General features: G+C 38.0%; 1 protein-coding gene across 1 annotated transcript in view; it reads right to left on the bottom strand.

The window, feature by feature from the left end:
* The window catches only part of LOC114650923 (anosmin-1), a 288,549-nt gene that overhangs the window by 227,868 nt on the left and 32,736 nt on the right, over positions 1-27,945 (bottom strand). Inside the window, exon 2 of the mRNA XM_051927220.1 lies at positions 6,721-6,768. Coding sequence (XP_051783180.1) covers positions 6,721-6,768 — 48 coding nt within the window. The remainder of the gene's footprint in view (positions 1-6,720; positions 6,769-27,945) is intronic.

Here is a 27,945-nt window from a genome sequence, read left to right as displayed (position 1 = left end):
GACCTACTCCCAGGTTTGATATAAAGGAAGCCACTCCTCCTCACTTCATTTGAGTCAGAGTTGGATGGATGAGGATGTAGATCACTGAGGAGGAATGGAAGAGAGGGAAGAGACTGTAATTGTACTTGTGTAATGTTCACAGAAGCCTGTGAGAGGTATTTGAGCACAATAAATCATTTGTTTGCACCCGGGATTTGTGCAATTGTGGTTGTGTTTGGGGTGCTGCAATGCCACCTACTGGACACAATTCATACTGGTAAACAACACAACAAGCACCATGGAATGCAACTCTTACCTTTAGGTGTAATCATGAACTCCGACCCTAACTTTAAATTGTATATTAACCAAATTACTAAGACAGTATTTTCCCATTTAAGGAATATTGAGAAAGTTACACCTCTTCTTATAATAATAATAATAATAATAATAATAATAATTCTTTGCATTTATATAGCGCTTTTCTCACTACTCAAAGCGCTCAGAAATTGCAGGTTAAGGGCCTTGCTCAAGGGCCCAACAGAGCAGAGTCCCTTTTGCCATTTACGGGATTCGAACCGGCAACCTTTCGATTGCTAGTGCAGATCCCTAGCCTCAGAGCATTGCAAGATGCTGAGAAATTAATTCACAGTTCTGTTTTTATTCGGCTAGATTATTGCAATACATTCACAAATGCTCTATGTAAGAAAGACACCAGTCAGTTGTAGTTAGTTCAGAAAGCAGTAGCAATTATTTTAGCCAGCTTTAGCATCGTTACAATGGTTACCTAAGTCCTTTAGAACTGACTTTTAAAATACTACTAATGATATATAAAGCTCTATATAATCTTGCTACTTCCTATATTTTGGATTGTCTATCTCCCTACATTCCAAGTCTAACCTTAGATGTTCTGATAGTGGTCTGCTTATTATTTTAAGAGTAAAGTATAAAAGAAGTGGTAAGGTGGTCTTTTGCCGTTATGTACAAAAACCATGTATAATACTTTACAAATAGACATATGGCTTGTTAAAACAGTGGGTCATTTAAAAAAAACTCCTACAAACCCACTTTTTTATTTTGGCTTTTTTGTAGCGACATTTTAGTTCTGCCCCTAATAAAATGCATAAAATGATCCCACTCTATTTTTCTCTGTTTTCTTTTCTGGTTCCTCTGTGGTGGTGCTCTGCGCCATCACCACCTGATCAAAGTCCTGTGCTGCTGCCTGTGAAGTTTGAATGTTTGAATGAAAGCAGATACCCTTTACTGTCAAAGAGACCCACAGCATCAAATCCTCTAAGATGAAGTGTAAAAAAACAAAAAAAAAAACAATAAAGAACTACTTAAGAACATTTCGAGCATGTTTGGTAGAATGCCCAGTGGGGTCTGGGTGGTCTTTTGGCCTGGAGCCCCAACAGACTCCGTCTTAACTGGAGATTTTTGTTTTATTTTTTTCTGTCCAACCGTGGCCACCTGACCTTATCACCAGACTCGCATTTATAGACTTAAATATGGAAGTGTTTCTTTAAGGGCTCTACTTGTCTTAATTATACAGGGGTGGGTAAAAATGGGTTTACAGTTGTAAGTATGTGAAACATAGGGTGTATTCTTGTATTAAATGAACTAAGTGACACTGTGACATTCTTTTGAGTTAATAAAGCTATTGTAATAATCATAACCTGCAAGTCTTTTTCCATACGAACAACTGTAAACCATCTTTTGCCCACCCCTTTATATATCTGATGAAAGTGTGAATTATTAATTTGTTATATACTATTTATTCATTTTTATTCTTATCTAATTTTGATTTCTTTTTTTCTTTTCTTGTTATTTTTTTGTCATCTTGTAAAGCACTTTTAGCCACATCATTTGTATGAAAATGTGCCATGGAAATAAATGCTGCTGTTGTTGTTGTATGCCCACTATGTTGGAGTACGTTTCTTCCAGGAATGGTGACAAGTCATGTAATAAGACGTTGTAATGAGCAGGATCCAATCAGGAAGGGCCACGTAATAACCACTGACAAATCAGAGTGCAATTGCAATCGACATTTTCAAAAAACTGTGTTTTCACCATCCACACCACAACAGTGAAGCTGCATTTTCAGAAGTACACAGCACTTTCAGAAGTGTTAAATATTTTTATATATACAATTATTGCTGATTTTATCATTTTATCATTTTAAGAACATTATTTTACATTTGGGAATGTATGTTGCGGTATGTTATGTTATACTAGAATAGGACTACTGCCTTGTGGCTCCATGGACCTTAATCTGATTCATGATGCACAGCTGCTAATTGTGTAAAGATTTCACATTCTTCTCATGTGTGTCTGGCTTTTCTTCAGTTTTCTCTCACATCCCAAAGATCACTTGTAATTGTACGTGAGGTGTTGGACTAGAATGTAATTCAATATTGGTTAAACTACCTACAGGTGACACTATTAGGATGGATATAGGAAACAGAGTGATATGAAATCTTTTATTATACCAAGTATAATATTTTTGAGATTCTCCACTTTTTGAACAGCTAAACATAAGCACATATTTCACTTTTGTAAAAAGATAAAACAATGAGCTGATTCAACACAGCAACTTCATTTTTTTTATCTCAGAACATTTGCTCAGAGGGTTGAGACTGGAAATTAGAAAAGCTCTTTGCATATTTATTTGTCTGAGAATTCCCTACGGACAGTCCAATTAAACGGATGAAATAAAATCTCCAGCCAGGTTCCATCCCCAACAAAATAAGCTGATTACAAAAGGCACCACAGGATTACCAAAGACGATTATGGAGGTCTGTATCCGGCAGTATCCACAACCATGTTAAATGGTCCCCTTCCTGCAAGGGTTAGAGGGAAATTTTAAAATGATTACTCATAATCAGCTAATTGTTTGTTTTCTTGCTGGCATGGTAAAGAAGCCTACTGTTCTTGTGAGTTTTCCAGTAATATTCTTTATTCCACTATTGGGAACTGCCAAAAAGAAAATGACCCAAATCTGGAGATCTCAATCGGCCAACAATTCCCCATAAATTTTGTAAGCAATGGTCACACAGCTTGGCCAGCACAATAATTGAATGGTGTTCTTTATTTTTTTCTGTAACAGAAGCTGGTAGACATATCGTGTCAGCAATTACAATTTTGAGTGACTTTTATGATTTTGCAGAACTGGCATACAAGGCAAGAATCGGCCCAGGATTGGCTGCCATTCCTTACATAGACGACCATTGTGTACACACATACAGTCATTTATCCAAGGCATATTTCATTCATTTATTCATCAGGATTCTCAAAACAATTATTTCAACAGACGGTCACAGTGGGCCAAAGTCTATCCCAGCAGTCCCCCAGAATTGGTTACCCACATACACCCAGGATGATAAGTAATCCAACATGCATGTCTGTGGGATGTGCGTGGAAACTGACAAGGCAGAAAAATACAGACCTGCAAACCACATCTACCCTGTGTCCCCTTGTAAAATAACATATTTTATAAAACAGATCAACTAGTGCAACTGCTTTAGCATCGTAAGAAATGCCAACAGGGGTCACAGTAGAAAAATTAAACATTTAGTTTGGCTTAGAATGTTCAACGTTTATTGCAAATCGACTGTACTCGCTCATAAGGCAGCCTGATTGAGTGCTTTCCTTGTTTTTCAGCCATAAAAAGAAGAAGATATAATCATTGGTATATTTAACTTTGCCCAAAGTATATAAAGTACAGTTCTTTTTATTAAGTTTTCAAAGTATTGTAGGTGGCACATGGCCAAGAGAGGAAAGGAGGTCGCACCTGGACTAGGTGGCCCTAAGGGATGGATGAACATCCCAACCATAACTGATTTTTCCTTACCTCGGCAGAAAGCCCCAAATTAATGGATAGGCGTCCCAAATGAACATGGACATAATACCTTCCTTGGCTAGAAGAAAAGAACAGGACAGGAAAGGATTGTCTCTGGGGGATGTTTAATCCCCCCAGGTGGTAGATGGCAGCAGTCCTTCGTGTTGGTGCCCATTAGGAGATTAGTGGGGAGCACAAGGGGGGGCTGTAGGGAGATGTGCTCACCCGAATATTGGACTTCCGTATGACCCAGAAGAACTTCCATCGGGCAGTAGCCCTGGTAACACATGTACTATCGGGTCCTCAATAAAAAGGACCGCACTCTCTCATCCAGGAGAGTCGGAGCTGGGAGGACGTACAGTAACACTCCACTGGAGGAGGGCAGTGTGGTGGTGAGAGGAGAGGTGATTGCAAAAGAGATAACTTGATGCTTTTGCTACTTTGGAGGCAATGTGTTTAAAGAAACCATCCTTTATTTGAACCCGGGACTTTGCTTGTGTGTTTGTGTTGGGGTGTTGGAGCTCGCTGACGGCCAGGTTTCATCACAGTTTATTTTTAGTCAACTGCCCCCTCATTAGCATTACCTTCACTAAAGCAAACGTTTGGTGAAAATGAACGTAAAGTCCATTTTAAATAATACAATGAAACATTCGTGTGTGTTGGTTTTCCTCCCACAACCCAAGGACATGCAGGTTTGATTAGTCAATGAACCAAAATTTGCCCACTGTTTGTTTGTGAATCCACAGCTCGTCCCTGTCTAGCAGACAGTTTACAGTGTAATTAAATAGAGGGTATATTTATTTTACAATAAAAATATGGAAAAAAGAATTAATAGGATTGGTCAAAATGGGAACAAAATAAATCTCTTTACAGTGCCTATAAAAAGTATTCATCGTCTTCATATCTCCATGAAGTTTTGTTACCCGACATTGAATGGAGTTTAATTTGGCTTTTTGATACTGATCAACTGAGAAAGACTCTTTAATGTCAAAGTGAAAACAGATCTCTGCAATGTGCTCTAAATTATTTACAAATAAAAAACACAAAACAAATGATTGCGTAAGTATTCACCCCCTTTAATATGAAACACCTACTGTACTTCATCACTGGTACAGCCAAATGGATTCAATGGAGCTCACCTGTCTGGGGTTTCAGTTGATTTTAATATAAATGCACCTGAAAGGGCCCACTTGTAGCAAGTCGCTATGGTGTCTTAACCCTATACAATGAAGACAAAAGAACACTCCAAGCGATTCCATGAAAAGGTGATTGAAAAGCACAAGTCAGTGGATAGAGACAAGAAAATATCCAAGTCACTGCATATTCCTCGTAGTCCAGCTAAGTCGGTTTTCATAACAGTTTTAATCACGCCCCCTCTAACATTTTTTTGAAAGGAGCCCACTAATACCAATTTGTTCTTTTTTAATTAATTACATATCATAGATGCATATTTTATTATACATACTTAACTTTTATCTACATTTATCTAACTCTATATTTATTTTTCTAGTATCAGAATGTAGTTTAAGTTAATTTGTTTTGGTTTCAATAGATGTATTTTTCATATTTTCGATTCTTGTTTTCTTTTTTCACATCTTTGCGCACCCCCTTTTGTTACTTCACGTCCCGCTAGGGGGTCCCACCCCACAGATTGAGAACCACTGCATTAAGAAATGACTGTCAGAGCTTTATGGGATAGCAGCAAAGAGAAAGTCACTGCTAAAATAAATGAACCTGACATCTTGGTTAGAATCTGCCAAAAGGATCATGGTAGACTCTGAAGTTACCTGCAAGAATGTTTTATGGTCTGATGAGACCAAAATTGAGCTTGTTGGCCAACGGACTAAATACCATGTTTTGCTTCAGCCAAACACTACACATTATCAAAAGCACACCATCCCCACTGTAAAGCATGGTGGTGATTACATCATGTTGTGAGGATGCTCCTCTGCAGCAGGCCTGCAAGGGTAAGATGAGTGCAGCAAAATACAAGGAAATCCTGGAGTAAAACTTGATGCAGTCTTTAAGAAACCTGCACCTTGGGAGATAATTTATTTTACAGAAGGCCAACGACTTCAAGCATAAAGCCAAAGCTGCACAGGAGTGGCTTACAACAATAATGTTAATGTCCTGGAATGTGTAAATCTCAATTAATTTTCAAATTTGTAGTTAGATTTGGAAAAAGCTGTTCACTGCCAATGCAACCCGATACAGCCTGAACTATGCCACATTTATGTGATTTATGTTCCTCCTTTGTTCCTCACTGCTTCCATTTACTAGTTGATAAATACTCAAGTTTGGTTGTATTTTGCCCTCATTGGTGTCATTCTAGGTGGAGGTTCATTAGGAGAATGCCCACTTCTTATAACAAAGGGTAACTTCTAAACAGTGAAATTCCAATATTCCTCTCACAAGGAAAGATGACACAGAACTGAGTTCAGTATGAAGTTTGAAAATCAGGAAATGAGTAAATCAGATGCTCCCACCTCCTTGCTTTACGTCTCTTCCAAGTCTAAGACAGGCAAATGTCACCTTCAAGACAACTCTCCGTGCATTGCCCTTAGTCCAGTTCAAGACCACAGTTTGCAGAATGATGGACTCCTGCTGTCTTCCATATGCAGGATGTTACTAGTGCTGCTTTCTGAACACATTTTTTTGGCTCTTTGTGTACTTTCTAAAAACTTTGTATATTTCTACTCATAGGCACTCTCAAGATGATGCCTCCACACAAATTAGTGCATAAAATAAAAAAAATCAATAACTTCCTCTTAGCTAAAATAACACTTTTCAAACACCAAGCCAGCAGTACTGCAAGGTCAAACAAGCTGTGGACATTAGGCATAGGAGACACTGATCATTCTCTCGATAAGTAAGTTACAAACATGGTAGGATACGTTTTACTTTACCTTGGAGCATTGCTTGTGATTTTGACACCAAACCAAAGATCCATTATTCTGAAAAATAGAAAATAAGAAATACAAAACATCAGACCATAATATCTACACATGCAAGCAAAGAGGTGAGTTGGTTTAATAAACTCAAGAAGATATTGTGGTACATCTTAAATAAAGCCCCCAAACAATCCTACAGTCATAATTTCTTAATATTCTTTTCAAATTAAATCAAAGCAATTAATTTTAAAGTCAATAAAAGCATATTATTTGCTAATATTATTTTGACAATAGAAAATAAACAAATTAATGTAAGCATCTGAAGTGTTCCTTGTCAATAAATGAAGACTTATAATTTGTTATTATAAAATTGGTACAAGCATTGTTTACTCTTACTCAACACTGGCAAATCATTTTCATGTCTTCAAAAGACATGGCATGGAGTCTTCATGAGGGTGCTTTACTGTCCTCAGAACGACATGTGGCATGGAGTCAAAGAGAACCTTCAAACCTTGGACTTGGGATGATGTTATAATGGAGAAACTCCCTTGTGTGAAATTGGGCCCTGGACTGAGAAGGCAGAATAGAAGGTTTTAGGACATTAAACTTTAAATTGCTTGATCAAGAGTGTAACATCCCCAAAGACCACTTAGAAGCATATAGTCGTTTTAAGTTTAACCCTAGAGTGGCTGAAAAATGGCAGAAGGACATATAAAATGAAGTACAGTAATCCCTCGCTATATCGCGCTTCGCCTTTCGCGGTTTCACTCCATCGCGGATTTTATATGTAAGCATATTTAAATATATATCGCAGATTTTTCGCTGCTTCGCGGGTTTCTGCGGACAATGGGTCTTTTCATTTCTGGTACATGCTTCCTCAGTTGGTTTGCCCAGTTGATTTCATACAGGGGATGCTATTGGCAGATGGCTGAGAAGCTACCCAGCTTACTTTCTCTCTCTCTCTCTTGCGCTAACGTAGGGGGATGTGAGCAGGGGGGCTGTTCGCACACCTAACATTGCTATCTTTTGTGCAGCTGCAGCTGCTTCCTGAAACGACATGCTGCACGGAGGGCACGTATTGATTTTTTTATCTGTCTCTCTCTATCTCTCTCTCTCTCTCTCTCTGCTCCTGACGGAGGGGGTGTGAGCTGCCGCCTTCCACAGCTTTGTGCCGTGGTGCTTCGCATACTTAAAAGCCAAACAGCACTATTGATTTGTTTGCTCCTTTGAAGAGGAAGATATGTTTGCATTCTTTTAATTGTGAGACTGAACTGTCATCTCTGTCTTGTCATGGAGCACAGTTTAAACTTTTGAAAAAGAGACAAATGTTTGTTTGCAGTGTTTGAATAACGTTCCTGTCTCTCTACAACCTCCTGTGTTTCTGCGCAAATCTGTGACCCAAGCATGACAATATAAAAATAACCATATAAACATATGGTTTCTACTTCGCGGATTTTCTTATTTCGCGGGTGGCTCTGGAACGCAACCCCCGCGATGGAGGAGGGATTACTGTAACAGCAGTCCAAAAGAGGAAAGAAGAAGTCTGGGATGAAGTTATGATTTGTATAAGGAGCAGGATAGCAGCGAGAAGAAGGCCTGTCAGTAAAGAACAAGAGGGGCTGAACGCCAGATCTACGTTTGCTTCTGTTTTTTTCTATTTTATATCTATTATGAGTTTATTATACTCTTTGGTTTTTAAATTTGACTGTGTACTTGTTGTTTTAGCTTCTAGCATGTTGATTAATGCATATAGAGGATGCCATAAAAAAAAGAAATGTGGTACATTTAAAGTCTAATTTATGGCTGCCATTTACCTGAGTACATGTTAAAAGAGTTCAGCAAAGTGCCTGGAAGAAATATGGACACAACAAGGAAAATCCATATGGAATGCACCCCGGCAGGATGTCCAGCTGCTGTCAATTGGTAATGTTATCTACCACCTCATTGTGCCACCCAACAAAACGCATGTCCCTTGAATTATATTGTAAAGGGAATCACCAGTTTCTGTTTGGTATATGTTACACTTGTCCTCTTCGTTAAATGTTCTCGTATTTTGCCATTTTGGTGTAATTTAGCATAGATCTTGATATTCATGATTATCTTCAATATGCAATAAACTACAGTCTTCACCGCCTAAAGTGAAAATACATGAAAGAGATCAAAAGGGAACTATGACCTGGAGACCACCAGCTCTTTCTATCAGAGTAAATTAAAGAATATTGCAAATTAATTCAAATAAGATGTGGTGCCACCTAAAGTGTGCAATGCCATTTAACTGATTCAAATATTGAATGGTGTCAAACAGTTACACACACTCCCATTTCACTCATCCCAAGAAAGCTTCCATGTTTGGTTAACGTCTAACTTGATGGTCTAGTATGTTTGTGTGTGGGTATAACCAGTGATGGACGAAAGTCCACTCCTTAGTAGCCAGCATTGCCAGGACAGGCTTTGTCTTCCTGAATCCCTAAACTGGAATAAAATGTGAATGGATGGAATGACTTACTTGATTAAAATTACAGTAATCCCTCGCTATATCGCGCTTCGACTTTCGCGGCTTCACTCTATCACGGATTTTATATGCTAGCATATTTAAATATATATCGCAGATTTTTTGCTGGTTCGCGGATTTCTGCAGACAATGGGTCTTTTAATTTCTGGTACACGCTCCCTCAGTTGGTTTGCCCAGTTGATTTCATACAAGGGACGCTATTGGCAGATGGCTGAGAAGATACCCAATCAGAGCATGTATTACGTATTAAATAAAACTCCACAAATATACTGTGAGCACAGGGGCTGTTCGCACCCCTAGAAGATACGGCCACTCCTCAAAAAACACTGAAAGATTACCTTCACATTGCTCTCTTCCTTGCTGGGCTTAAATGTAGCTGTTTTGTCAAGCGATATGCTTCCTGCATGGTGCTTCGCATACTTAAAAGCTCGAACGGCACGTATTGATTTTTAATTGTTTGTTTTTCTCTGTCTCTCTCTCTCACTCTCTCTGACCTTCTGTGCTCCTGACGGAGGGGGTGTGAGCAGGGTGGCTGTTTGCACCACTAGACGATAGGGACGCTCCTCTAAAAAAATGCTGAAAGGCTACCATTACATTGCTCCCTTCCTAGCAGCTGCGTTGTCTGGCAGTGCTTCGCATACTTAAAAGCCAAATAGCCCTATTGATTTCAGATTGTTTGCTTTTTTCTCTCTATCTCTCTGACATTCTCTGCTCCTGACGAGCACTCCTTTGAAGAGGAAGATATGTTTGCATTCTTTTAATTGTGAGACGGAACTGTCATCTCTGTCTTGTTATGGAGCACAGTTTAAACTTTTGAAAAAGAGACAAATGTTTGTTTGCAGTGTTTGAATAACGTTCCTGTCTCTCTACAACCTCCTGTGTTTCTGTGCAAATCTGTGACCCAAGCATGACAATATAAAAATAACCATATAAACATATGGTTTCTACTTCGCGGATTTTCACCTTTCGCGGGGGGGGGGGGGGGTCTGGAACGCAACCCCCGCGATAGAGGAGGGATTACTGTATTGTCTTCCTTTTGATATCTCTCTTTTTTCTATGTATTTGATTTGCATTCATAGCTTTTATGCCTTTCTTTTCTTTGGTGAATTGTAAAACACTTTCATTATTTTGAGAACTAGTTAAGAGCCATTAACAGTGGGCATCAATATGAACAGAATACAGTGCTTTACATCACGAGAGACAACTATGTGCAAAAATAATTTTTAGTCTACAAATACATGAAATGTCAAAGTTCATCGAAATTTCATGATTATGGGTGCAGCTGTAGCACAGCCTTCTTTCAAAAAAATGTTCTCCCAAAATTCTCTGCTTGAACAGAACTAAATGTTCATGAGCAAGTTCCGAATAGAAATATAGAATATGCGTAACTGAAATAATGTCCTAAAATGAACAGCTGACCAAGTAGTTAAAATATCGGAGAGGAAGACACAAGTTTGAAAGTCAAGTTGCCCACACGGACTCACTGTGTGTCCTAATGCAAATGGTTTCTAGTACTCCTGTCTGGCATGTTACCAGTAAAAGGGTACTCAGTTGGAAAGTGTTGATGGACTTGTTTCTTATTTTGCGCACATGAAATGCACTTGGAAATATACAGAAAACCATAGGTGCGCAAGATTAATTTTAAGGCAATAAAAATGGTAAAAATCTCATAAGAAAATCGGGAGTGGTCTCCCCTAGACTTTCTCGTATGCCCAAATATGGAGATGGATATTTGAGGAGTAAACCATAAAATAATGATTATATTTTTATATTATGTACATTAAAGAACCACAAACAACAAATTAAATCAAATTAATAATATATTGAATAATTATTATAAAAGTAGAGTTGAATAAATCAGAGTCTGCAGCTGCATGAATAAAAAAGTACCACTTTCGGTTAGCGGAAATATCTTAAAAGTTGAAAGAAATCTAGGTTTTGTACCTAATACCTGTAGGCAAAATTTTGTTGACCTAAGGGAAAGCGTAGTCAAGTTATCGTGTTTACATAAACACACACAGACAGACACACAGACATAATTCCAAAAAATTGTATTTTCAAACTCAAGGAGGTCTAAAACATCGATATTTATCAAAATCTCGAGGTCGAATTTTTGGACGATTACCATACTTTCCCAACGAGAAAGTAAATCGGACTCAGGGAGGTCTAAAACGTCAAGATTCTTCAAAAACTCAAGGTCGAATTTTTGGATAATTGCAATACTTTCCCTATACTTCGTAAAAAGTTCAATTATGCTGCAATTCATATACAGTGATCCCTCGCTATATCGGGCTTCGCCTTTCGCGGCTTCACTCTATCGCGGATTTTATATGTAAGCATATTTATATATATATCGCTGATTTTTTTCTGCTTCGCGGATTTCTGAGGACAATGGGTCTTTTAATTTCTGGTACATGCTTCCTCAGTTGGTTTGCCCAGTTGATTTCATACAAGGGACGCTATTGGCAGATGGCTGAGAAGCTACCCAACTTACTTTTGTTTCTCTCTCTCTCTCTTGCGCTGACTTTCTCTGATCCTGACGTAGGGGGTGTGAGCAGGGGGGCTGTTCGCACACCTAGACGATACGGACACTCGTCTAAAAATGCTGAAAAAGTTGCTACCTTCTGTGTGCAGCTGCTTCGTGAAGCGACATGCTGCACGGTGCTTCGCATACTTAAAAGCTCAAAGGGCACGTATTGATTTTTGACTGTTTGTTTTCCTCTGTCTTTCTCTCTCTCTCTCTCTCTTCCTGCTCCTGACAGAGGGGGTGTGAGCTGCCGCCTTCAACAGCTTTGTACCGGCGGTGCTTCGCATACTTAAAAGCCAAACAGCCCTATTGATTTGTTTGGTTTTCTCTCACTTTCTGACATTCAGTGCTCCTGACGCGCACTCCTTTGAAAAGGAAGGTATGTTTGCATTCTTTTAATTGTGAAACAGAACTGTCATCTCTGTCTTGTCATGGAGCACAGTTTAAACTTTTGAAAAAGAGACAAATGTTTGTTTGCAGTGTTTGAATAACGTTCCTGTCTCTCTACAACCTCCTGTGTTTCTGCGCAAATCTGTGACCCAAGCATGACAATATAAAAATAACCATATAAACATATGGTTTCTACTTCGCGGATTTTCTTATTTCGCGGGTGGCTCTGGAACACAACCCCCGCGATGGAGGAGGGATTACTGTATTCATGTGTTTCACATGTAAATGACAGACAATGAGTAAGACAGAAAAACACTCACTTAAATACAAAATGCATTAAAATCTAAATTGGCGAGTTTTTCTGAAATAGTAGTTTTATTCAGTGGTTACTAAAGGCATTTTAATTTTTGAGTAATTAATCCTCTAATTTTGGAATGTCTAGATCTTCACATAAGGACAGCAGTGGTGCAGGAGTTAGAGCTTTTGCTTTACAGACACCATTGTCAGTTTGGAGTCTGCACATTCTCCATGTGTCTGTAGGGTTTTCCTCCAGGTAATCCACTTTAGCTTACACATCTACAAAGAAATCCAGGTAAATTTAATTGACAGTTCCAAATTGGCCCTGTGTGAATGCGGTCTCCTGTTCAGTGCTGTTTTCTGACGTTGTACCTAAGTGCTGCTGGGATTTGCCGGCTTTAGAAATTCATGTTGTGTTAAATTCTCATTCAAATGTATTTATCCAGAAATGTCCACAGCAGACCTGTTGATTTTCTTTCTTATTTAATAACAACATCCCAGATAGCCCTTTCAAAAATTTCCTGTAGTATCTCAGTCATTTCAGCAAAAGAACTTCCACCTTCAATTTGACAGTAAGCATACTGCAAAAAATCTGGCAGATGGTCACAGAGAGGTCAGAGATTAAAGTTTTCCATAATTAAGTTGGTGGCATTTGGATTTGCTACCTCGGCTGGAGACATTATTACATTAATAACAGCCTGAGCGTCAGCAGCAGATGGAGAAAACATGTCTGATTTTAAATAGTTTTCATGTACTTTAAATAGTATAGTCCTAGATTAGCAGTCATAATTCCAGGTTCATTTTTTTAATTCAATTGAAGTTTGTTGTCCCAAAAGGGAAATTTGGTTTGTCATCAGGTTTTTTACAGCAAGGATATTAAAAACACAGCAAACAAGAACTCAGCCATCAAACATACATTTTATATAAGTAAATAAAATACAGCATTAAACATAATACTTGTGGTATAACATCACATAGTAACTACTACAAGTAAATATTTAACTCTTTCAGGGTGCATGTAGACTTTTGTCAAAAGGAGGGGTTGACGGTGGTAATCAACTGTAAACAGTGACCAAACCCAACATTATACTGTATTTTAGTTGGATTCTCTTTGCTAGAAGAAAACTTAGTTTCATTGGTTTGACTGAGATTCCCTGCGCTCACGTGAGTAGTGAGGAGCAAACAACGGCAAAAATAGCATTGACATCTGGTGAGAGATCAAAGAGGATGTTTAAAGTAAAATACTCTGTGGATGACGTTTTGCATATTATCGCTGAATTGGATTCTGACCTGTCAGACTCCGATTTTGATACAAGTCATTGAAAACGAATGTGGGGTACAAGCATCAGCTGATTGTGGTGCCAAACACGTTCATGTAGCTGACGCTTCTACAGCAACATTCGCCTGTGAGGACCACCACTTAAAATGTCAAGAGGTACAAACCACATTGCAATGCACTGTGACTGTAACCACCGCTACTGCCCCCCGCCACAGAAAGACAGCCTGGCACCCAGCTTCCTACGCATTCCTGGCGAACTGGTGGCTAGAGCACGCAGCAACAGAAGTTTGATGTTGATCTCTGTGTGAAACCATTGCTTTGTGTGCTTTTCAGAAAAAATATTCAATTCTCGAAGAGTTAACCAACATTAAGACTTGACCAACGTATTGACAAATACTTTAGCTGTTCAACCCACAATTTGATTTTGTGGATGTTTACTAAAGTGGTATCAAATATGGTGATGGTATCTGATATCCAATATCCCACATTTATTTTTGATTTATGAGTGGGTTATCTTTATTTATCACTTTGATAATACTGGGTTGATGAAATGCATAACTTGCCTTGGATCAGCCCTTTTTTCCTTATGATTTGTTGACAGCTTGATTATGGTATCATCGGGTGTTTAATTAATTATCTAAATTTTCATTAATTTGGGATACAGAGAAATCTTTTATATAATTAATTTGATATATTTATTTTGCTTCTACTGAGACATAAGATGTTTACTATTTTTATCCTTGGAAACCTGAACCTGTGACCTGATGGAGACCACTGGGATTGTGAATGAAGTGGGTGAGGCCTGTCTGATAGTGCAAACTCTGTTTTCCTCGGTCCTTGCTTATTACACACATCTCAGCTTTGACTGTTGAGATCTTTCTGTTGTACTGCTCCATTTTAAAATTTGTTGCTGCTAACATTAACATTTTCCAAGCCAAGTCAGCAGATTATACATTAAGATAGATAGACAAAATCTATAAAAAATTGGCATAATGTTAGAATTCACACTAAAAAAGTTTAGTGCCCTTAGACCTTAGAGGCATTGTAGTCTCTTTTTGCAAACTGCTTCTGTGTTTTGATTAAAAACAGTTTTTGAGTTGCCTAGTCTTTCACGGTTATTCCTTGTGGTCAAATATTCCTTCTAAAATCAATTATTAGTTCTTTGTTTCTGAACATTACCTTGTAGAAAATAATCATCATGCCAACTAGCAAAATAGTCTAATATTAGAGCAAGACTTATTCCATTTTTATTAAGTAGGCTTAAAACTACCAAATCATCAGCAATTTAAATAAAAATTTTCAAATTTACTGTACAAACTATTAGTGTAGAGAATGTACAAGAGCGGTGAAAGAACAAACCCCTGTGGGGACCCTATGGATGACAACAGCAGACATTTACCTTCACTCTTTGACTTCAGTCTGTTAAAATGTCACTCAGTCACCCTATCAAGTTAAAATCCAAATTGAAATCGATAAGAAAATGTGGCTGGATGGTGTTAATGATGAGACGTCTATAAACAGAGGCCTTGAATAAGTCTTGATGCCCTCCAAGTGCTTATACAAATGTTGAAGCCAAGTAACAACAACACCATCTGTCCCTCCATTAGCCTGGTCAGCACACTGAAATTGATCTAATAAATCCCAAGCTTTTTCTATCAGCTTCCTCTTTATAAGTTTCTCAAATGATTTCATAACCAGTGATGCCAAGGCCACTAGTCAGAGTTCATTTAAGGTTTTGGGGGGTCTTTTTTCAGTTACAGCATTTGTTGTTAATACAGTTTGGGTTCCTTCTGCTGCTCTAATGATAACCTGAAAGTTAAATTTAAAAATTGAGGCTGAACTTCTCTGCAAAAGGTTTCAACAGTCTCCTGTTAATATGGTCTGGCCTAAGACTTTTATTTGTTTTTAGTTTCCAAATGTTCTCTATATCTCTTTGAGCAAAATATATCTCTTCCTTTTCCTAAATTGTCTGCTTTAAGGATTGCTTTTGTTCAGTAAATTATAACTGCTCAGACCTTAAGCAGTTCAAATCAAAGCTGACGTTAACACCAGAAACGCATATGTACTATATGCTCATATCCTGACTAATGCTGAGTAGCTGAAGTTTTAATGTCCGACTAGCTGGAGCTGAAGTTATGTTTTGAGAATTTCTGCTTCTTGTTATCGTTGTGTACAAAGCTGGTGTTCTGATGTGATATGAAGTAGGCAGCACATAATCTCTTCAACTTCTCCCAAAATTCACAAACCAGTCCATCCTCACAGGTATAAAATGTGAAAAATCGTCCAGATCTACAGCTGAATGGTACTGTGAACTGGGCTTCCAAGAAGCTGATCAAAAAGAATTGATAAAACTTCCGAAGATGATGAGTGCCGACTCGGAGTTCATTTGCCTTTCTCCTAAAACATACAGTAATGCATTTATAAGTGAGATCAACATGACTGGCTATCCTAAAGGTCCTCATTTTCAGAATTTGTAATCACCCATATCTATCATGTCTTTTGCTCTGATAAATTTGCCTTTGTGGCATTCTAATGGTAATTTTGACAATGAGGTATGTAGCACCAGAAAAGAGGATGTGGAGAGGAAGTTGGAAGAATGGAGAAAGGCTTTAGAAGACAGATGATTGAAAAAAATATGAAGAAGACAAAATATTTGAGATTTCATGATGATCAGGATTCAGAAGTTGACCTGCAGAGAGAGCAATTGAAAAGAGTGGAGAAGTTTAAATATCTAGGATCAGTGGTAGCCGAAGATGGAAAACTAAATGCAGTGATAACTCATAGAGTGCAGTGTGGATTGAATAATTGGAAGAAGGTATCATGAGTATTGTGTGATCAAAGAGTTAAGGCAAAGGTTAAAGGTAAGGTTTTTAAGACAGTGATAAGACCAGCCATGATATATGGAGCTGAGACATGAGCAGTAAACAGAGTGCAGGAGAAGAGGTTAGATGTGGCAGAAATGAGAATGTTAAGATGGATGTGTGGAATTACAAAAAAGGACAAAATAGGAAATGAGACAATCGGGGATACAACAAATGTGGAGGAGATATCAAAGAAAGTACTGGAAGATAGGCTGAAGTGGCATGGATATGTGATAAGGAGAGACAATGAATATGTGGGCAAAAGAGTGATGGGAATGAAAATACAGGGAAGAGAAAGCGAGGGAGGCCAAAGTGGAGGAAGATGATTTGAAGTAAAAACGTCTGACTGGGGAGGAGGTGCAGGACCAAGTTGTAGGGAGACGGTTGATGAAGCACATCAACCCCACAAAGTAGTGGGAGAAGATGAAGAGGAAGAAGAAGAATAAGACTCAAAAAGGTGGTTTCAAAACCATTCAGCACTTTTCACATGCACTTATTTCTTGTAAATTTTTTGTGGTTAAAAATAATAAGCTCACCTAAACATTCATCAGGACAGACCTTACAAGTAAAATGGTGAGAATCGAACCACATTTCATTGTTCACTTCACGTTATAAAGTTTAAATTAACTTGAACAAGTACAGTGTTTCCCCGAAAATAGGACCTACTCCAAAAATAAGCCCTAGCATGATTTTCAGGCTGCTCTGTAATATAAGCCATACCCCAAAAATAAGCCCTAGGAAGGCGCCTAAGGCCAGGTTTATACTTCACGCGATACGACGCGTGTGCCCAAAACATCCATTAAATTCCGAGGATACCTTGCCACAATATCTCTGAAAAGGATGTTTAATGATTACATACATCAGTTTAGGGATGTGCTCATTCCAGCAGCATTGGCGCAAGACAGAAACAAAATCCCTGGACGAGGCATCAGCTCATCGCAAGGTGAACACAAACACTCACATACACTAACATCATTGTAGCTTCACCAAATCCCCAAACCTTCATATCTTTGGATAGAAAACTGAGGACACAGTGGAAACCCACCAGGAATACATGCAAACTCCAGGCAGGAATCACAAGGGACGTGACTCCCTGCGAGACAACAGCGCTACCACTCTGCCACCGTGCCACCCCTATATGTGAAACTATTAACAGTATTCATTATTTAAAGAAAGTTAAAGATTTATCTGTAAAATGTAACATAAATATTTTAATGCATTTCATCATGAAAGTGATATCAAGTATAAATCTAAGAATTCCAAATGTGCAGAGAGCTGGAATATCATAAATGTAAAGTGTTCTGTGGGGCGATTGCTGCTGTGAGTTTAGGAGGAAGCTCCAGAAGCACGTAGCGATTTAACAACTGGGTCAGTTTTAAGATGACGTTTACGACAGTCTGCTTTAATGATAAAGTAAACTACAAGGTTAAAGAGGACATTTCGAGGTAAAAGCAGAAATTTTTACTTTAATCACAAAATAGACATTTTCATTATGTCGTTATTTTTTTCTCTGTGGCTTAAATACGCCGCCATACATTCTGACGGTGTTGTAAATGTAAAAAAAAAGAAGACGGCACAGAAGATGGTATGTGAGACTTTTAAAAAATATCGTTTCATTACTTTGGGGAATATGCAACGCTTGAATATAAAAACACCACGATTGCATTTGTATGTTGGCATTTTGCTTCACCACATCAAACCATTCATCAAACGCACAATGATCTTGGAGGATCCTAAAAGCGGCTGGAGTAGCAAGAAATTCAGGCTGGAATTCAGGGTTTGAATGTGGAGCGTTATGATGATATTCCAGGAGAAGATGACATGACTGTATTTGGATGAATGTATATTGTTGTACATGAATAAATATAAGATATCCCCTGAAAATAAGTCCTAGTGCATCTTTTGGAGCAAAAATTAATATAAGACCCGGTCTTATTTTCGGGGAAACACTGTAATACTAGACAAAATAAAAAGCCCATACACAAAAATGTTAAATCAAAAACAGATTCAAAAGGCAGCTTTGTATAACCTGAAATCAAAAAAGTGTGATCAGAACAATTTTGACAGACTGAGTCTAGAATCTATTCTAAAAATAGGTCTACTAAATGTACACAGTTTGAATATACAGTACATGTCTGTGCCTGCTCTGATGATCTGAACTGAAACTTGAAAATTGGTCTACAGGAATTGTCTGGATGTACTACATGTTTGGGTTTTTTTTGTAAACAGAACGATAGTAATAAAAAGTTGCTGTATAATACACAGACAAAAAATGAGGAGGAATGGCTTTAGGTGGAAAATCTGGTATAATATTATCAAATAAAAAACCTCCAGCTGTAGAGTTGTGCACTGAATGTGTTCGCTGTTCCTCTTCATTTTGCTCCACCAGTGGTCACAGGTTGTCATTTTAAAGTACTATTTAAATCCATGAGGGTCTTAGGGGCTTATGCTGGACAAATATGGGGAAGGTAAAAAGTGTGGCATCACCACTAGCTTTTGTTCCATCGGTTTTCCTAGACTGGAGGATGAGAAACCACTGGCGAACCCTGAGGTCTGCTGTCTTTTGGACAATCAAATTAAAAGAGGTATCTTTAAGAGACAACAACACTCATTGCTTGTTATGTTTCATCCTTTAACGAAATTTAAATAAAACTCACTTCATTTAAAAATAGCTTGTAGCCCATATAGAAAAAAAAAAACCCAATTAACATAGAATGGCCATAATATCTTTGGTACTGCAACAGATCTTTATTAACATGGAATCCCATTCTTCTACACTCTGTTTTTTTCTTTTCACCAGATTCAATCCCAGCAGCCACAAGTACAAGGCTGTGTGACCCTTATTGGTTTAGTCACCGGACTACAACCGGGATCAGACCACTTCGCTGCATGACCCTAAGCAACAATCATGGCTGTGCTGAAACTGAAGAAATGTATGATCCATTAAAATAAGTGTATATTTGGGAAGTATTGCCCCCTATTACTTAACGAGGTAGATTACTAACCACAAGGCTGCAAGTGAAGTCTCTCCATTAACTCTGCTTATGATCCTGAGTGAGTCACATAAGCTGCCAGGACTCAAATTGTAGAAATGTGTTATTTCTGTTATTTATTTTGCACTTGGTGAGTGTGGCCTTGGGGCTAAGGTGATAAAGTGTTAACCACAAGGTTTCCAGTTGCCTACAATCATATAACTCCCTCCCTGTGCTTCTCTGCCATTGACTGGACTGTAGAAATGTGTGATCCATTCTGAATATAGTTCACTTGGTCAGTGCGACCAACTAGGAGTTAAAAAAAAACCTATAAAGGCTACTACAACTGACTTGTTGTGTGATCCTGAGTAAGTCACAATAAATATATATATAATACTTCTAATACACAGCTACAGAAATAAAATACATGTAAAGAGCCTTTGAATGGTATTTTCTATTGCAAGGTGTTATATAAAGTCATTTATACAAATTTATCGAAGCCAGGGAAGATCTCGAATGTAACAAATGTCTCCAGCTGTTTATATTTACACTTCAGTTCTGAATCTTCTTCTTTGTGAAATAAGAAACAGCATGAATTTCAAAGAAGAAAAAAGAGAAACAGAAGAACAGGTTGAAATCACTCTGACTGCACAAAGAGAACAACCTGACCGAAATTCAAACAGTGCACCAAATAACTGAGACTAACAAGCCTTTGGTAGAGCAAGGATGTCATTATACGTGACAAATTGACCAAGAATGCCAGGTTCCCAAATGAATCAGTTATCTAATGTCTTTCTTGTTTTAGTGTAGCAATGAAGCCACACTGCAGTAGAGTGGTCGTGTTTTGGCATGTGCATAAAGTACAAAGCATGCTGGCCCTGGTAGCAAATCTGAAGCATTTACCGAGGGAGGATGGGGGAGAAAACCGTCTGGGAATTGCCTTTCACACCGATCAATAGCAGTCCCTGGCAAAACATCTTAAGAGAGCCTGGGAGGAGTGACTGAAACTTTCAGGGCAGACAAATGTGAATGAGGGCATCCATTCAACTGTGTGAAACTGGGCGTTGCCAAAGAAGAAGATAACAAGGAGACTTCAAGAAAGAATAAGAAACAAAAATCTTTGCTGGATGCCTTCCACCATCTGAGCTCAGCTTAAAGCTCTGCTCTTTAGTTTGTTACAAATACATTAAAATGCCGGTCGAATTGTGTTGGTGTCCTGCAACATTCCAATGAAGTTTATGCAACCAATAACTGTACTTTCTACATAGTACTTAGGCAATTTGCTTAAAAATCTAATGGTAAATTTATAAAAAAATATATTAATTTTTTTTCTAAATGTTTAAATTATTAAATTATTTGTAAATAAAAAAATCTTTATCCAGAATGTTTCAGGAATGTAATTCATCAGCTCATGTGGCTGCAGTAATTCCAGCTGCAATAACCTTTCTACAAAGCATCTCATTTACATAGCTGTGTAATTCTAGTCTAGTTTACACTAACACATATAAATTTGAAAACTCATTTTTTTTTAATTTGTTCAGGACTTCCATCCATAGTGAAACAGTATTTTCGACCACCTTCACAAATCTTTTCGAAAACGCTCTCCCGAGTGTATGGCAGTGTGGAAAGGGAAACCTTTTTGGAAACCTTTGTCATATGATTGTCATGTGATCAGACATTTATTTCTGCCTGTGAACACCCATTGTGATGTTACCTATGCTGTAAGTACAGTCGTTTCCTAAATTCTCTGCAGCAGCCAAGAAACACTACACCTTGAAACACTCAAATATTTCACTGTATTTATTTCAACAAGATTTCGCAAGGCTCTGGCTACTTTACACATTTTAGGAACCATTTAGAGCAGTGGTACTTTAAAAAAATTCATTTTTTACAGGTGTTTTCCTTCTGCTTTCAGCATTTAAATTTACTTAGTGCTTTCTCTATCAACAATCATTACCTGTGGCTCACAAACCACACATGCCCAACAGAAACAGTTTACCACTTTTAGCATATTACACACTATTAGAAAACAATCTGAGAACGGTACTGTGGAACTTGAAATGAAAACTGAGTTTTATCTGTGTTACTGTGGCCAAGTAACAACGAACAAGTGGGAAAGTGTGACAAAAAAATAAAAACATATTTAATACTTCTGCATTCAGAAAAACAGGCTATCCATTAAAATGATTACATTTCAAAGATTTTGACTGCACAAATTACCAGGTGGACATTTCTGTGTTCATCTGAAACTTGGAAACTCAGCAAGGTAGGGATGCTTATTAAATGGATTTGACCTACACACAAGGGGTGATCAAAACATTTTGTTTCTAAGCGTGAACAGGGTATTATAGAATGCTGAAATTAAAAGTGACCAAAGATTGGTACTAATGGCTCAAAGTATTTACCCCGTTTTTACGAACCAATTGGACGCCGAAAACTTCAACGTAAAATACTGTCCTATCCCTGAATTATTAATGCTAGGAAACAATACACCTCCAGAGATTCATTCGCACCAAGTCAATGTGTACCAGGGCCATTCCTCTTCATATACCACAGTCAACAGATGGATGGCTGAATTCTGTTGTAGCATGACATCACGTGGAAGATGATCCAAGGTCTGGCTAATCATCAACCTCAACAACAGATAAAGTGGTGAACTGAAGATTGATAATGGTTGAGATTAAAGATACACTTGTAGCAGTGCTACTTAAATGGACTACAAATCCCAGCAGCCCCAGGAGTACTTTGCCATTGGGCAGCATCGCATTAGGACTAGGGTTGCTGGTAAGAAAAAAGATTAAGCGTTGAGTTTCAAAAGGAGCTGAAAAACAGTGACAAGAATCGTGATCATCTGTGCTTCTACACTTTACCCTCAACTAGATTATAAATACACCAGCTGGGATTATAGTTTTTCTGTATTTACTGTAAGTTTTTGTCCCGTGCCTGCTTGTTCGTGTGATTTCCTCTTGATTGGAATACTTCTTTGTCTGGGAAGAACTTCCAATCACTACATATCCACATGCAACTACTGGATCATGGTAGGACAATACTTTTTATAACATGTGGGAAGATGCTGACTAGGGATATCTGTTTATTTTCACCGTCATTTGCATTTACTGTACTGGACTGTGTTTGGGCTGTTACTGTGAGCGTTTACCATTTTGTGCCCAGTGCTTCGTCAGGTGTCATCTGTCTAGTGTTTGTGAAATAACTGATGCAGTCAGGAGAATTTGGGTGGGCTTTTGTGTACATGTTTGGTTTTTTGCCTTCTTTACTTGTTTAATAAACTCTTTATTATCAATTAATTTTTGCTGCTGTTTGAAGTGACACTGTGAGCCAAATTGAGGCAGATTGTGTTTCTGGGGTTCCCAAAATATAATAAACAAAACCTATTTAGGACAGTATGATTCAGAGCATCTTGGCAACCGCTATACACTAATAAAGAATGCATTTTTCATAAGCAATTGAATATGGTTGCCCAGAATGTTTATTCTTGAAGTGAACTGTCACCACATCCAAGCAGAAGTCAAAACTAGGGAAGCCTGGTGATTCTCCAACACCAAACAAACTCTGGCCCAAGTCAGTGCAGGCAAGATTTTTCATGATTCTGAGGTTGTAGTGCATATTGATTTGATGTCTCAAAAAACCTACAAAACTGTTCACTATTAAACTTACAGTATTTGATATGGTGTTTACAGCACACAATTAAAGAAAAGTGGCAAGGAAAGCTTTTAACCATCCCTTTTCTGCTTAATGACAATGCTCCTGCTCAGACCATAACCTTAATGAACATTATAATAAGTGTAATAGTACTGTATTTACAAGGAATACATTTATAAAATAAAATGTGTTTCTCTTAATAGGTCTGGCTCAAAATATTATTGCTCAACCATTTTATGTTTGCTACATTCGTCATTTCTTAAGAAGTCTCTATCAATTTCAACAGTGCCAGGTACACAAGAAACAAGAACTTGTCACCCTTGTTTATCCAGTCTGAATTCTATACTCGGTCAGTATATAACTACTCCCAATGTTTTTCCCATGAAGGACATCTTTGAGGGCTTCAAAGAGGTGGAAGTTCTGTGGAGTAAGATCTAGGATGCAGGGTAGATGGGAAATGAACAGTTCACCTGGGTTTCCTTTGGTGTTTAAAAATCTGCTGCAAATCTGGTAAAGGAGGACAGAAAGCCCTACCACTAAAGTCTTCATGGAAGTGCCTTTAAGGTTTGTCTAAGCTAGTGAAATGACCATGTAGTGAAAGGAACGTTCCATAGTTATAATCTCCCAGCTAGTGATGTTCATCTGTCCTTATAGGGTATGCTTTAAGGCTGTCTTTGAATCCTTTCTTCTTTTGACCACAATGCAGTCTCTGACCCCTGCTCAAATGAGAGTTGGAAGTTCTGAATGCTGAACAGTGAATGGTATTTCCACACATGCTCATGAGCTGACTCAAAATAAACTGCTATTAAAAATGCTTTTTGTTGTTTTAAATCGTGAGATTATAACTCAGTGGACTTTCCACGTCTGCATTTTTTTAGGGCATAGGTTTAAGAACACTTGTGATGCCTTGTCGCAGACAGCTACAATGCCATGGCTAATTCTAACACATTACAACACTGCAACAGGAGAAATGAATGGGATGTTGAATCAGCTGTTAAGAGGTTGACCCCTGCAATGGCTTTTCAGAAACAGCACATCATTATAGGTCATCCTCTGATCTCCAAAGTTAAGACCGCATTCCTGTGACATTTTAGAAGAACTGTAATTAAACAATTATATACACTTTCAATGTGTAACATAACTCTGCTAATTGAACCAATGATTAAAAGATAGCACAGGCACCTGTTCAAGATAATCTGTCAAAATGCCTATAATAAATTACAGATAAAGTCTTCTCTTTCTGTTTCAGAGAACCCTTTACATAAGTTCATAACTATGCCTTTTATTTTTCAAGCGTGTCTCCATTCAAATGACATGAGGCGGTGTGATAGTCAGCTGAGTAGAAATAAAAATCACTGTATGTTATATATTTATAGACTCAGCCACAGGTGAAAGGGTGTCAGAGAAACAAATTTGTGAAATTTTGACATCTTAAAGGACTACTCCATCCAAAAATTATATTTTTTAATATATGCCTCTTACCCTATGTGGTTTGTAGTGAAGAAAAAAGTTTTAATGTTATATTTTCATGGAGAACGGAGATCACAAACGTTCTGATAGAACATGTGCTTATAGACCAGTGGTGGGCCACAGCAAACAATTTAAAACTGTCCATAAAAAATTTCAAGATACTCATATTGCATAAACCACTACAAGTAAAACATATGCATTTTAAATAAATATTTCCAAAATTAGAGCCCTGCAAGCAGAAATAACATATTCACATGAAAGAGATTCAGAAGTAAAGACTTACCTCTCCACCTCCTTAGCAGGTCAATAGTATTGTCCTCAATTGAAAAGCTCATTCCCGTGTGATCATTTCCTCTGCACTGCTCTGATTTTCAGAATGTATTTATTTAATACTCTTTTACAAAAAATGCATGTGTTTTGTTCTGAGTATAAAACAGCTTGACTTGACGTGTGGATTATGTTACATGAGTAACAGAGGTGTTTTCATGGATGTTTTTATTTTGTTTGCTGTGGTGCAGAACTAGTCTCCACAGGCACCCATTCTGTGAGAAATTTTGTTATCTCCGTTCACCATAAAAACCATGAGATTTTTTTTCTTAGCTAACATTTTTGGGTGGAGTATACCTATAAGCTTTCATTCATCCATCCAACCATTTTCATATATATATAATATTTTATATTTGTATTACTTGTATGTACTGTACATTTTATATGCAATCTCATTTGGGGGTCAAAGTCTACATGAACAGCAGGAAGATCATGGCATGAGACAAACCCTGACTGGGTAGACTCAAGTATTCCAATTATATGGTTAAAGCAATATTACTGAAAATCTATGCATACATATTGTGCTCATGTCTCTGCTCTGTTGCTCCCTGAAGAAAATAAGGGAGTTCAAAAATAGAATGGTGGTGGGTGAGTAAATGCTCTAAATAGTCAGTCAGTCAGTCAGTCAGTCAGTCATTGTCCAAACCTCTATATCCTAACACAGGATCACGTGGGTCCGCTGGAGCCAATCCCAGCCAGCACAAGGTGCATATTGCTACCAATTTCACATTAGGTGTGGATGTAGCATGTACAGAATGGGCACCAAACAGCCATCATACAGGAGAAGATGCTGATGGTTTCTGGCACACAAGGTGCCCAGAAAAGATATCCCATGGGGTCACTAAGCTTAAGAAACAGCCATCTATGATTGTCACTTGTGCCAGTTCAATTCCCCAAAAGCACAATATTGCACACTGGTATTCTAATAGAGAAATATTCCATAGTTTATTACATTTGTACTCTGTATAACTAAGGAAAATCTTTAACTGAAAGTCATTTTACCATTAAGGATGTTGTAATGCTCCCTTAAACGGGAAATTGAACAATATATGAATGGTTCATGCAATCACAGTTAAAAAAAAAATAATGCTTATTTCTATTAGGTTACTACATCAACATATTGCTATACACGCGACCCTGGGGAGTCATATGGGGAAATACAGGGTGAAGACTGAGGGTGAAGTAGACCACTAACTCGGTTTCTGTTTCCTTTAGAATGAAAGTGAATGCCCGGGAAGATGCCTGACGTTGTTTCCAGGTTTTAGCCCAGCACGCCTCGCCTCTTCCAGCCCTCAAGGTACATAAACCTTTACCTTCCTGGAAGTCGCTGTTCATTTGTGGACCTGCTGCTGAATAGGATAGAGCTCCATCTTTGGAAGGCATTTTCTAGCTGGGAGGAGCTACACTGAATGACGAATGACATTATATTTAATTCTTTATCCATTTATCATTTTTCATATTAACAGGACATTAAACAGGGTTTATCCTAAAGTTTCAATCACTCGATTATCTCTGATAGCGAGAGGACCTTTTTTGAACTGCATAGAAGAGTCTAGAAAGGTTTACCCTGCCATTAGGTGAAGGAACTGTGGTGAGTAATTTCACCATACCTGTCCTCAGTGCTCTTCATGGAGGAGGCATGTCTCCGAAGACTGTAAAAACCACCTGATACTGGTGGTAGGATTATATCCATCATATCCTTTGAATCCAATAAACTAAAGTTTGGGATTTACATACACGAATTGCAATAAGTAATTTTTGTATAGTGTATATTGTCTGGGGTGTACGCTTTATTTGCTTATTATCACTTTCATTGTTGTGTTTGTAAATAGCTCTGTATGTTTATTGTGTAATATATCCAGTTTCATTAAACATTTTTGTTGTGTGTTCGTTTCATATTTGGTTGGCAGGGTGGAAAAATACCATAGGGCTTAGGTGGTGGCCTACTTCCATCTACCCTTCATTTTCAAAGCAAAGTGGTACAACACTATGCCAATCTGTCTGCAACCTCAAATGGACTAATGGACAAATAGATTAACTTGATGATGAAAAAGGTCTGTATTCATATTGAGTTTTTATTTCACTTTCTTATACATATTACAGACTGGGGTGCAGATTTATAAAACCTGCGTATACACATGCAACTTTTCACACAAAACTCTGGTTTTATAAAAGAAAACTTGAAGGGAGAACTTGCATATATTTACAGCAGCTCTGACCCATGTGTTTTCAACATTTTAGAGAAAGTGGGAAATGATGACACCCTTGATCAAGCAGGGAAGTGCATCGAATTCAGCTAAATGATCCATCCATCCATCCATTTTCCAACCCGCTGAATCCGAACACAGGGTCACGGGGGTCTGCTGGAGCCAATCCCAGCCAACACAGGGCACAAGGCAGGAACCAATCCCGGGCAGGGTGCCAACCCACCGCAGGACACACACAAAAACACCAAGCACACACTAGGGTCTCCCAACTGCGAGGCAGCAGCGCTACCCACTGCGCCACCGTGCCGCCCAGCTAAATGATGACTCATGTATAATACTTCACATCCCTGAGCCATTATCATATTGTGCGTTGATGTGAAAAACAAATTAAAGCTGAAAAATGATGATGATTATGATGTATAGACTCAATACTTTGGCTCCATTTTAAAAGGGCCAATGCTGCATATTTGCACTGAAGAACGTTTTCGTTTTTTCATCAGTTCAGGCTACCTATTGTCACTTCTCAGGATTAGAAACTGAAGTGAAGTAAAAACACAGACATGATAGCTATAAATCTCATATCCTAAAGCAGGGGTGGACAGCTCCAATTCTGGAGAGCCACAGTGGCTACAGGTTTTCAGTCTATTTTCTTAATTAGTGATTAGTTTTTGCTACTAAATAACTTCACTTAATTTATTTACTATTTAAGACTCAGAATTTTTTTTAAATTTTATTTAT

This window comes from Erpetoichthys calabaricus, chromosome 4 (assembly GCF_900747795.2).
Source record: "Erpetoichthys calabaricus chromosome 4, fErpCal1.3, whole genome shotgun sequence".
Lineage (NCBI taxonomy): Eukaryota > Metazoa > Chordata > Cladistia > Polypteriformes > Polypteridae > Erpetoichthys > Erpetoichthys calabaricus.
This window is presented reverse-complemented; position numbering and strand designations above follow the sequence as displayed.